This window comes from Bufo gargarizans, chromosome 3 (genome assembly GCF_014858855.1).
Source record: "Bufo gargarizans isolate SCDJY-AF-19 chromosome 3, ASM1485885v1, whole genome shotgun sequence".
Lineage (NCBI taxonomy): Eukaryota > Metazoa > Chordata > Amphibia > Anura > Bufonidae > Bufo > Bufo gargarizans.
Window position 1 is genome coordinate 154,830,925 of NC_058082.1, and position 13,188 is coordinate 154,844,112.

The 13,188-nt window shown below is 41.6% G+C and overlaps 1 protein-coding gene across 12 annotated transcripts in view; it reads left to right on the plus strand.

Annotated features, from left to right (window-relative positions):
• Positions 1-13,188, plus strand: part of LMO7 (LIM domain 7) — a 136,668-nt gene that overhangs the window by 56,754 nt on the left and 66,726 nt on the right. For all 12 annotated transcript variants that reach the window (XM_044284889.1, XM_044284897.1, XM_044284893.1 and 9 more), the window contains one exon: positions 6,455-6,561. In XM_044284889.1, the coding sequence (XP_044140824.1) occupies positions 6,455-6,561 (107 nt within the window). The remainder of the gene's footprint in view (positions 1-6,454; positions 6,562-13,188) is intronic.

Below are 13,188 nucleotides of genomic sequence, written 5' to 3' on the forward strand. Positions count from 1 at the left end.
GAAATTTTACCCACAAGCTAAATATCCCAGACTTTTTGTTTGTAGTGTATCTGTTATGCATAGCACCTGTTTGAGGGTTAATAAAGTAACCGTATAGTGTAGATAACATGTACTGTAACTACTGAGGAGCCAAGTACTTGATAAAGTGAATCTGTCGCCAGCGACCTCCCTATCCAGCTGTTTGCATAGGCAAATTGCTGCTGTTCATCTGATTAACCCCTTCCTGACGCAGCCATTTTCCTTTTTTTTTTTTTTTTATACTAATTAGAAATTGAGGTTTTTGGTGCGGTTTGGGTGCAACGACGCAATCTGTGAAAGATTTATGCCATAAAATGGCATATATCTTTTAGTAAATGACCCCCTTTGGTCGGATCTTCTGCTTTTTCACCTGCACCCGTATAAAGGTACCATTAATAATGTCTACAATATAGTGTCAACATCTACAGATCTGTGTAAGGAATTTTTGTAGACTGATCTGTATTTTTTTTTTTATTGATCTGGTTTTAGGATGTTTGACTTTTCCATCACTTTTTTTTATTAAATTTTTTTGGGGCAGGGGAAGCAACCCAAAAAACTGATTTGGCCACTTTTCTCATTTACTATATTTTTATAAATTTATTTTATATTTTAATAGTACAGGCAATTTTTGGACATGGCTATTACAGTGATTTTTTATTTGTTTTATTATTTTTATTTGCAAAATGTGGAAAGGGGTTGGTCTGGATTTTTATATATTTTTAAAATGTTTTTCCACATTTATTTTTAGTCCCACTAGGGGTCTTTATCTAATCGCATCCACCTTAGACTGCAATGCTTTACCGCCATAACAACTCATTGCAGGGGAGCCGTTTGGTCATTGTGCCTGGTAAATGACCGCAGGTCATAGGCAGATTTACTGGATTAAGTCAAGATTGTGTCTTCCTGGATTATTTTTTTTTTAAATTTATTTTGCAAAATTTTTTTTATGAAATTTAAAACGATAATTATCACTAAAAATCTATAATCAGAAAATAAAACATATTAGAATAAAGGATGCGTGTCACTGCTTGGTTTTAAGGTCTCATGCACAAAACTGTTCTGTGTGTCTGTGTCCCGTACACACTTTTAGGGGGTTGCGCATGGTCCCCAAAAAAGTTTCATCCCTGTGCTGTCCTCATCCTTGTGTCTGTTCTGCAAATTATAGAACATGTCCTATTCTTCTCCAGTTGCCCAGTATTGGGCCTTATTCTGTTGTTTTTGCTGCATTTTTCCGTAGGAAGAAAAGCAACAAAGCATGTAATACATGTAGGTGTTTTTGCTGTGGAGAAGCCAGCAGATTTTACCCTCTCTATTAAATTCTGATCAACTTCAATGGTACTGGACAATACTGCAAATTTGTGACCGCAAATCCACAGCTACCTGGTCACATTTGTGCCCATCCTTACAATTCTCATTTTGAAGTAGTTTGGGGTTTCACTCCAGCATTTAGTTGATTAAAAGAAAACTTTGGACTGGGAATGAAGGTGAAAATACCAGCTGACCAAACGAATATGTGAGAATGCATTTGGAATGGTATTTTGTGTCACATGGGTTTAACAAAAATGACATCCCATAATAATAATATACCGGTTCTTAACTCTTTGCTGCATTAATAGGAGATACACTACTAAAGGAGTTGTGTGGTTTCCGATATTGATAGGTTATCAATATCTGATTAGCAGTGGTCCGGCTCCTAGCACCCTTAGCTGATCAGCTGTATGAAGAGAAATCAGTGCTGGCATAAGTGCTGAGCGCTCTTCACTGTTTACCAATTACAACGCCTTCGTCCATTTGGCACACAAGGATAGGACGTTTCTACTGGTGTAATAAAATAAATAAAAATGGCGGCATTCACACGGGCGGGATCTGTGTTTTGCAGATTTGTGGTTTTATGGACCACAAAACACATGAGGCCTAAACTGAATGTGTTACACAGAGCTGGCCCATATCTGACCTCTTCAATAATAAGTGCCAAAGGAGGAGAGGGGGTGAAAGAAGCAGGAGAAGGGGGGACATGGAAAGAGAAGAGCAACCAAATATGGCAGTGACTGAGCCATGATGCGTCCACCAAGCAAATTGCTGGGGGGGGGGGGGGTGCGCTTTGACATTTGTCAGTGGTTGCACACATGGAACCACTCTCAACTTTGGTTTGTCAGGTAATATGCATACATTGTCAGGAGCCTGGGTGATGTTCTCCTGGTCTCCCAGATGGATACGGGGCAGGCGGTAAGCAGTATGACAGACCACGATTTTATTTCCCGCTATAATACAAACCTGTTCCTTTGTCCTGGCCACGCAATGTGTATTGTATGTAACAGGGCACCTCTAGCTGGGAGCTCACCTTTGCCAGGCAGGCCTTCCATACTGAACTATGTGGCCAGATCCCAGTAAGCTTCCTTGCATAGGCAAAGCAGCATGACAAATGATTAGATTAAACATCCTGCAAAGCAAATGGACTGGGTAGGACCATGTCTTGCTTCCATCTGGCTTTTGTTATTTGCCTGTGGGTTATAGGAGGTGTCATCACTTTGTGTTTGCCATTTGTGAACAGATATATCTGTGGGTTCTTGTTGATCACTGCACCTTTTATGCCTGTATTGACAGATGGCTGCTCAATTGGTTTGCTTTGATTGGATTTTAGGGATCACTTCGTTTTTCAGCTTGCCACATGACTTAGATTACTTTGTAACGGTTATATAACTGCAATATATTCTGCAGTACAGTATACATAATGTATTTACTCATCAATCCTTGCACTGGGAGACAGTGTAATCTTATCTGAAATGTATGTAAAATATATATATATATAGATAGATAGATAGATAGATAGATAGATAGATAGATAGATAGATAGATAGATAGATAGATAGATAGATAGATAGATAGATAGATAGAGATATATATATATATATATATATATTAAAATAAAAAAAATTCCCCCTCTATTCTGTGTAATGTTATTATTTTGGGACCTGATGCCTGTTCTTGGGAAACAGTGATCTCAGTGCTGTGTGTAGTTGTGTGAGGTGTTCCATGGCATATTTTGTCTATGGGGTTCAGAAAGCCCTAAAGTGTATGTTATTTCACATGACTGCTGTGTGTGTAGGAAGACATTATATTATATGCATTTTCAGTCCTTACCCTTGTCTGTATTCTCCATCGTCAGTTTTCCCAAACTGTAGGTGCAGATAAGCTGCTGTGATGTCTCCTATACACTGCATGCATAAAGGTGACCTTGCTCCCCTATCTCTAAATAGTATACAGGTCCTTCTAAAAAAATTAGCATATTGTGATAAAGTTCATTATTTTCTGTAATGTACTGATGAACATTAGACTTTCATATATTTTAGATTCATTACACACAACTGAAGTAGTTCAAGCCTTTTATTGTTTTAATATTGATTATTTTGGCATACAGCTCATGAAAACCCAAAATTCGTATCTAAATAAAATTAGCATATTTCATCCGACCAATAAAAGAAAAGTGTTTTTAATACAAAAAAAGTCAACCTTCAAATAATTATGTTCAGTTGTGCACTCAATACTTGGTCGGGAATCCTTTTGCAGAAATGACTGCTTCAATGCGGCGTGGCATGGAGGCAATCAGCCTGTGGCACTGCTGAGGTGTTATGGAAGCCCAGGATGCTTCGATAGCGGCCTTAAGCTCATCCAGAGTGTTGGGTCTTGCGTCTCTCAACTTTCTCTTCCCAATATCCCACAGATTCTCTATGGGGTTCAGGTCAGGAGAGTTGGCAGGCCAATTGAGCACAGTAATACCATGGTCAGTAAACCATTTACCAGTGGTTTTGGCACTGTGAGCAGGTGCCAGGTTGTGCTAAAAAATGAAATCTTCATCTCTATAAAGCTTTTCAGCAGATGGAAGCATGAAGTGCTCCAAAATCTCCTGATAGCTAGCTGCATTGACCCTGCCCTTGATAAAACACAGTGGACCAACACCAGCAGCTGACATGGCACCCCAGACCATCACTGACTGTGGGTACTTGACACTGGACTTCAGGCATTTTGGCATTTCCCTCTCCCCAGTCTTCCTCCAGACTCTGGCGCCTTGATTTCCGAATGCCATGCAAAATTTGCTTTCAACCGAAAAAAGTACTTCGGACCACTGAGCAACAGTCCAGTGTTGCTTCTCTGTAGCCCAGGTCAGGCGCTTCTGCCGCTGTTTCTGGTTCAAAGTGGCTTGACCTGGGGAATGCGGCACCTGTAGCCCATTTCCTGCACACGCCTGTACACGGTGGCTCTGGATGTTTCTACTCCAGACTCAGTCCACTGCTTCCGCAGGTCCCCCAAGGTCTGGAATCGGTCCTTCTCCACAATCTTCCTCAGAGTCCGGTCACCTCTTCTCGTTGTGCAGCGTTTTCTGCCACACGTTTTCCTTCCCACAGACTTCCCACTGAGGTGCCTTGATACAGCACTCTGGGAACAGCCTATTCGTTCAGAAATTTCTTTCTGTGTCTTACCCTCTTGCTTGAGGGTGCCAATCATGGCCTTCTGGACAGCAGTCAGGTCGGCAGTCTTACCCATGATTGCGGTTTTGAGTAATGAACCAGGCTGGGAGTTTTTAAAAGCCTCAGGAATCTTTTGCAGGTGTTTAGAGTTAATTAGTTGATTCAGATGATTAGGTTAATAGCTCATTTAGAGAACCTTTTCATGATATGCAAATTTTTTTAGATAGGAATTTTGGGTTTTCATGAGCTGTATGCCAAAATCATCAATATTAAAACAATAAAAGGCTTGAACTACTTCAGTTGTGTGTAATGAATCTAAAATATATGAAAGTCTAATGTTTATCAGTACATTACAGAAAATAATGAACTTTATCACAATATGCAATTTTTTTTTAGAAGGACCTGTACCCCCAGTAGCAGCATGAATGGCATTCTGGTGAGATAATACAACAGCTGTATCTGTTTATCTGTGCCTCTTTCTCACTCCAGCAGCTCCTGCTGCCCTTTCCATAGACTTTATGAATTGCATCTGTGATTTGATCTCTGTTTATGTACTAGTTCTGTGTATGAATTTTATAAAAAAAAAAGTTATAAAAAATAAAGTAAAAATCCAAAGTGAGCAATCGGTGCGGGGGGATCAAAGGAGCCTGATAAGTGGAGAAAGTTGCATTTTTCTCTAGTAAGGGCTATGTACACGGACGTGTCTGCGAAACGCAGATACCGACTAAGAGCCTGCAGACTTTCCTTCATAAATATCCTTCCCTTGTCCGTAAACGTGTGTGTGTGTTGTTTTTTTTTTTTTTTTTTTGGCGCGAGTCTGCGGAATGAACTTGAGGATGTGGACAGCACATGAGTGTGCACGCTACATCTTTTGCAGCCCCATTGAGATGAATGGGTCTGCATCTAAACCACAAAAAGATCCAGACTGGATGTGGGCCAAAACCACGGTTGTGTGCCTGAGCCCTAAGATATTAAAACATTTTTCCTATGTTTGCTTGTATTACTGAATTATGATTTTAAAAAATAACTCTACTTTTTACTCTTTTAAATGCAATGATGTGTCCTAAAATGCCCCAGCGTACCCTTGAAAATAAATTTATGGTCGATATTCTGTCAGAATATCTGGCGCAACGCTAAAACAAAGTTTGACCTTTGCATAATACATGCTTGGCTGCAGAAGTCTTTGAAATCCTGAAGAAAAGCTACTTCACAATGCCGAATCTGAACTTTACTATTGGTTTCCACAAGAAAATGCTGCGGCTTCTCTCTTGCATGGTGCTGCTGGGGACCACCCTATGTCAAGGTGCTTGTCTTCTATTCTCTGATAATTTCCCGGAGGCCCTGTGAAGAGCTCTGTGATGCTTGTCCTTGCAGTTCAGCTGTTGCATCTTGCGGAGCTTTTTATAGGACTGGCCTCTAACAGGTGCAGCCAGATGAGTAATGCACCACTCCTGAATTCTTCTTTCTATCTTCACGTACTTTCTATCCTTACTGTGACATTTTTTCACCTTCCGTCTGCTTATGTTCACATTCTCTCTAGATCTGGTTCAGCAGCCAAACCTAGATTCCAGGTGCAGTGTCTGTCATTCTGCGTTCTATAGAAACAGCCTGTCCCTCCTCTTTTTCCTCACCCTCCTATGCCGGCGCTGGCAATAGTTTCTGGGTGGGTCAATGTCATTAGCTGCAGTTATTTTTAAAGTCCTAAGAGGTGAGGTTTGCCGTGCAAAGGCAGAAAGAGGGCGTTTGTTTGTAGTCCTGACATCAAAGTGTGCTTTTCTGATTACTGACTGCAGCAGGTAATCTTTGCAGCGTCACTCGGCCTCCTGTTCTGCATGAAATATTATTACAATACATCTCTCGGGCTCGCAGCCTCTGCTGTTTCTTCTGGACTTTGGAGTTTTGGACTTCGATAAGCCTTTTTGATTTGTAGCTGCTCAGCTAAGCAATCATTTTTCCACTTGCCTTTTCAGGATAATATTAATGTTTTCTTGCGGGCGGGCGAGAAGCTTGGACTGAAAGAAGCTCAACTTTTTCACCCTGGGGATCTTCAGGACTTATCGAATCGCGTCACTGTCAAGTAAGTTATATTCTCAATTAGGATTGCATTGTCTTTTCTGTGTGTTGCATTGATTTGTCGCAGAGGGAGCTGTAAATGGACAGTAGCGGAATAAATGCGCTATAGTACTGCGCTCTGTAATTGTTTAGGTACTGTATGTAGTGAAGCTGGAGAGCTGGTCTGCGTTCCACTTGACCGATCTGCCTATCTCTGCTTGCTTTGTAGAACAGTGCAGATTCGCTCTATATATATATTTTTTTTACTCAATAGAAATTGGGACGTTTAATGTAAGTATGTTAGATGTATTTGCATGGGTGACGGCAGTGGGTTTTCTAGTGCCATGTTCTTAGGCCACCAGAAAAAGAAGGCGACTGGAAGAGACCTGGCCGTTGCAATCCTTGGGCCCTGAGCGAAGCAACCTCAAAATTGTGTGGGAAAGTGATATCCAAGGAAATACTGTTTTGAACCAATATGTCTGCAATTTTTTTATATTTTTTTTGAACACCTAATTAATTAACGTATTACATGCTAGTATTGAGCGGGGGATGGCAGAATGGATGTGATTTTAGAAGTGCCCTCTCACTATTAATGTGTAAATATACAAACCTGGGCACGTGGCACATTCATGATGAATGTGAGAGTTTGAGGCCCCATAGGAAGCAGCAGGAATGTCAGTTTTAGCTTTTGCATCGCACATTGAATACACGAAGCGCTGTTTGTGTAGTAACGCCTGCTCTGTTTTCACGGTGTACTTTTGCTTCTGTTTTGTTTCATTGCTTTATGTCCTTTTTTACGTTTTCAATATAGAGGTCAATAAAATGTGGTCCCTGAGCACTGATCTCAAGGACTGTCTTTTAGAAGGGGCCTCCTTTTGTAGGTGTAAGGACCTCTATTAACGAATGTTAACATGGAAAGCAATGTGTGCTGCGTCCATGGCTAAATGGACTCGAGTCTGTAAGCGGCCATCCCCTGGATGTGTGATCCCTGAGATTTATGTATATGAAGAGTTTTCTACAATATTGTTAGGGGAAGCCCGGGTATGTTTCTCTGGGCTAGAAATAGAAAGTTTCTGCCTTACCTGTTTAACAGTAGGCTATAATTATAATTCTCTTGAGAACGGCATGTTTTGGCAGGTTACATAAGAAGTATTAGCTGTCGTACATAGAAGAGACTGTTGAGAAACCTCTCAATGGTAATCCCAGCATGGACTTTATGGCACATTTTATTACTAACCCTAAAATCCTTGGGTTTTCCTTTAAACCACAGCTCACCAACTGAGCGTAAGGCCTCATGCACACAACCGTTCCGCAATTTGCAGAATGGCACGGACAGCCATTGATATAACTGCCTATTCTTGTCCGGAAAACGGACAGGAATAGGACAGGTTATATTTTTTGGGGCGGACCATGGGACGGAGCAATAGATGCGGATTGAAGTGAATGGGTCCGCATCCAAGCCGCAAAAAACTGCGGGCCAAAACAACGGTCCTGTGCATGAGGCCTAAGACATTTCCATTATTACATCTACTGTGCTTCCCAAGACCTATTCCAGTTGCATGCTCAATGTATTGCAGGATAAGGGCTCATACACACGGCTGTAAGTGTTTTGCCGTCCGCAAAACACTGATCCCGGCTGAGTGCATGTCACCATTTATTTTTAAACTTCGTAGAAATGTCCTATCCTTTTCTGGAGAACAGACAAGAATAGGACATGTTCTATTTTTTTGCAGGGGGGTGGAATGGACACGCTTCTGTAGGAATGTGTTGTGTTGTGTGTTTTTTTTGTTTTTTTTGTTTTTTTTGCAATAAGAGATTTTGAGACAATACATATAAATGACTGAAGGTTCATTCTGCTGCTCATGTGCAGTACCAGTTCCTCGTCCTGACGCTATATCTTCGAGCTGAGTTGTCCGTTATTGTTGTTATAACTTCAACGTATTTCCTAGCATTGTACAACTGAGTGTATTTTACGTTGAGTCCTGCCCCCCTTGGGGCTTAAAATATTTCCCTATATCTGAACCAGACAGTCCTCACACCCTGTGACCAAGTGCATAGGAAGCCAATTAACATGTTTCTGGAGTGTAGGAGGAAACCACAGAACCTGAATAAAACCAGCACCGACACCGCAAGAACATACCAACTCCCCATGACTCGGTTGTCTATAATAACTGGAGATAATTATGGTATCTAATTGACGTGCAGGTTGTTCTCATATTATTGTGATCTCATCATAACCGCTCTCTTCAGGAGCTGTGATGGCTTCCTATCAGTTAAGACCCATTCACACTTCAGTGTTTGGTCAGTGATTTCCATCAGTGATTGTGAGCTAAAGCCAGGATTGGATCTACAGTACACAGATCAGATATAAGGGAATGATCTGCTCCTGTTCTGTGTTTAGAGCCGCACCTGGTTTTGGCTCTCAAATCACTGATGGAAATTACCGACCAAAACATTGCCTGTGTGAATGAGGCATTCTATAAGGCCTGATCCCATACAACAATCCAAATGACCAGTAAAATGTATATAGGTCACCGGTACTTTAGCGCTTAAGACTTCAAGTCAAAGCAATCTTCCCATTATTATTATTTTTTTTTTGTCTTGTCATCAGCAGGAACACAATAGTTTTTTATGGTGGGAGGCTCCCCTTCAATGATTCTGCAATTTTATACAATACAATTTTTCATCCTATTATGAACAATTAGATAATTGTTAATAATTAGATATTTCTAGTAATTTTAGAAGACTGGTTTTCCAGTGGGCCAATTGTTCACTAGTCGGACAGGTGCATTTTAGGATTAGATGAGCCTGAAGCTGCACAGACATGATGGAGCGGCACTGCAGTGAATAATCATTATAAAACTGCAAACTGTTGCTGTTTTCAGCACTTGGGCTGGATCGTGGCGGCTATGTGTTGCTTTAGTCTTGAGAACTTTAATGTAGAGCTAGTAAAATGGTACTAAACAATACTCAGACTTTTAGGTGCACATCGTGTATCACCAGCCTACCTACGGGAGGTTTACTCCCAGCTGCACCCGTGCCAAAACGTTGATGTCAATTGGTAAAATCACATTTTTATTTTTATAAGCTTCTGCTTTACAGTAAGCCTCCATGTCTCCTACACCTGCTTAACAGTGAGAGCAGATTTAGCACTTAGTCAGTTTTTCTAGTATACATGTAGGTAATAACGGGTCACTTGCTACAGAATCGCTTGTGATGCAAAAATCCTTCCTGTCATTATTAAAAAATTATCGCTATGGATATTGGAGAAAGGTTCTTTTCCACTTTATTATTCCCCATAATGATGGTAATTGCTTCATTTCTCTTAGGCTACTTTCACACTAGCGTTGTTTGAATCCGGCGTTCAATTCAGTCACCGGAACTGCCCGTCGGATCCGGAAAAACGCGTGAAAACGGATTACATTTGAATCCTGATCAGGATTTTGATCACGGTGAAAAAATGCATTGGGAAAAACGTATCCGCCATTTATGGACTTTAGCTTTTTTTTCCCCACATTTTTCGCGTTTAACATGTAAAAGCCGGATCCGTTTTGACGGAACACACTGATCCGGCGTTAATGCAAGTCAATGGGAAAAAGGCTGGATCCGGCGTTCAGTAAAAGTGTTCCGGATTTTTGGCCGGAGGTAAAAATGCAACATGCTACGGTTTTCTGAAAAGCCTGATCAGTCAAAAAGACTGAACTGAAGACATCCTGATGCATCCTGAATGGAATGCTCTCTATTCAGAATGCATGGGGATAAAACTGATCAGTTCTTTTCCGGATTTGAGCCCCTAGGATGGAACTCTGCGCCAGAAAAGAAAAACGCTAGTGTGAAAGTGCCCTTAGCCGTTCTCGGAGTGCAGCTATAGTGGTATTTTCACAGCATGCACTGGGTTTGGCATTCTTTTCCTTGCTTGCAGTTATTTTTTTTTCTCCCATAGAGATCCTTTTAATTTTTGCCCTGCTTGCAGAAAATGCACTTGCCATTGTGTGTGTTGTATTTATTTTTGCATGGTGTTTTTCTATACCAATGTATTCTTCCAGTGCTGCTGTACAGAGGAAGTGACATTACAAAGGGTACATACTTTCCTAGTTAAAAAAACAAACAAACACAAAATGCCATTAAAAACACCAGGTGGTGAAACACATATGAGGAAGAAAAGCCTTAGAAATGCTACAGCGTAAGGCTACATGCACATGAGCGTTGTGTATTTTGCGGTCCGCAAACCGCAGATCTGCAAAATACAGAACGGCATGGACAGCCTTTACCCTGCTTTCACACCTGAGCGTTTCTCAAACGCCCGTTTTACGCGCGTTTTTGTCGCACGATTTTATGCACGTTTTTTGTAATAGTAAACGCGCGTTTGACGCGCGTTTGTGTGATTGACTGCAGTGTCCTATGGCCACAAACGCGCGTCAAAACGCCCCAAAGAAGCTCAAGTACTTGATTATGCGTCGGGCGTTTTACAGCGCGATCGTACGCGCTGTAAAACGCCCAGGTGAGAACCATTCCCATAGGGAAGCATTGGTTTTCATGTGTTGAGCGTTTTACAGCGCGTTTGAACGCGCTGTAAAACGCTCAGGTGTGAACTTAGGGTTAATATAACTGCCTATTGTCCGCAAAGTGCGGACAAGAATAGGACATGTTATATTTTTTTGGCGGGGCCACGAAACAAAGCAACCCTATTGAAGTGAATAGGTCCACATCCGAGCGTGCAAAACTGAGGCTCAGATGTGGACCAAAACAACGGCCGTGTGCATGAGACCTTAGTCCCTTTTTGATCTTGTTGTTTGTTTTTTTTTTTGTTTGTTTTTTGTTTTTTTTTATAGAAAAAAAAACTCAACAAAATTTTGGCTTCAAAAGGTTGCAAAATAGTACTTGCAACTTGTTGGGCTTAGAGCGAGTTCACATTTGTGTTGGATCTGGCTGCTTTCTGGCGTAAATGCCGGCTTTTGGCTGGACAAAAAGTCCTGCTTCTACGACTTTGTCCATGGAACAGCCGGCCTTATGACTGGAAGTGGCCTGATCCCCGTTGGATCCTATTGTAGTCAATGGCATTTTCCAGCTATGCCAGATACGGTATACTCCCTCCGGAACAGCCTGCCAGATTTCACAACGCAGTTGTGAACGTGGGGTCATAATAAATTCCCCCTTATCTGTGGCAGCACTCTGATGGCACATCATTTCACTTTGCCTGGCACATAACCTTGCCGAGCTCCCAGGTTTTCTTGTAGTAATTCGTTCAGTGAGTGATCTGGTATACCGTACATACTGTACATGTGGTGTCACAGGGTCCAAGTCTGGGTTGGAACTGAGGGAAGAGGGAAATCTCTTTATAAGAGGTTGATTTAAAGATTGTTCAGGGCCTTTATGAGCATGCCCTTTATGTGTGCACGGTCACAAATAACAGGCGAGCTGGATAATTATAGATTAGACACCAGACGCTTTTAGAAATGACTGCAAAGGATTGTTTCAGCAGCAGATAGTCCAGATGCCTGTGTCCATCAGGACGATGCCTGGCCTGTCTGCAGCTACAGCAGTCGTGGTCTTCTTGTGCAGATCATGAGAAATGTAGTGTATTTACCCAGAACGTCTTTTCTGTCTGTAACACCCATAAAGGGCTTGGTAGGTTTTTTATAATAGAATCCTGGTTTCTGCGTAGTTTCCTAATTTAACATACGCACCTTTAAAGGGCATCTGTCAGCAGATTTGTACCTATGACACTGGCTGACCTGTTGCCTTCAGCTGCCAAGAGCACATGTATCTGTGTTGGTCCCATGTTCACATGTGCCTGCACTGCTGGGAAAAATGAATTTTTTTGCAAATGAGCCTCTAGGAGCAACAGGGGTGTTGCCAGTGCACCTAGATGCTCTGCTCTCTCTGCAACTGCCATGTCCTCTCCACTTTCATTGACATGGCCAGGCAGTAAAAACGTCATCACATCTGGCCCTGTCAATCAAAGTCATGGGGCCAGATTTATCACGACTCTGACAGCTCACTCCACTTTCACATATGGCTAAAGTCAGTTTTAGCCAAGTCAGATTTATGATCGGCCCTTTAAGACTGTAATAAATGTGGTTTGACGGTAGCAGTTTATCCGTCAGTAAGCAGCTTTACAAAAGTCGCACGTTTTTATGAAAAAGTCGCATGTTCTATTAAAAAGTCTCATAAGATAAGCATGGTCCTCACTGGAGTGAAGTTGCGACTTTTTTGCGACTTTTAAAAAAAGTCCCAATAGTAAATCTGTCTAGAGATTCATTTACATACGAAAACACGCCCACTTTCAGAAAACTGGCGAGCATAGTGCAGAGCAGAAAAAAGTCGCAAATTTGTGCGCAGTTTTAGCCTTTGGGACTTTTTTGCGACTTTTCCACTCCACAAAAGTGACTTTGCCTAATGATATATCTGGCCCATGGTCTTTTTGTGCTCCTAGAGCAGGGATGGGCAAATTTGGCCCTCCAGCTGTTGTAAAACTACAAATCCCATCATTCCCATTCTGCCTACAGCAGGGCATGATGGGATTTGCAGTTTTAAAACGGCTGGAGGACAGAGTTTGCCCATCCCTGTCCTAGAGGCTCATTTGTATATACAAAAACATATTTTTGCTCAGCAATGTGGGCATATATGAACAGGGGTTTTCTGGGTACAC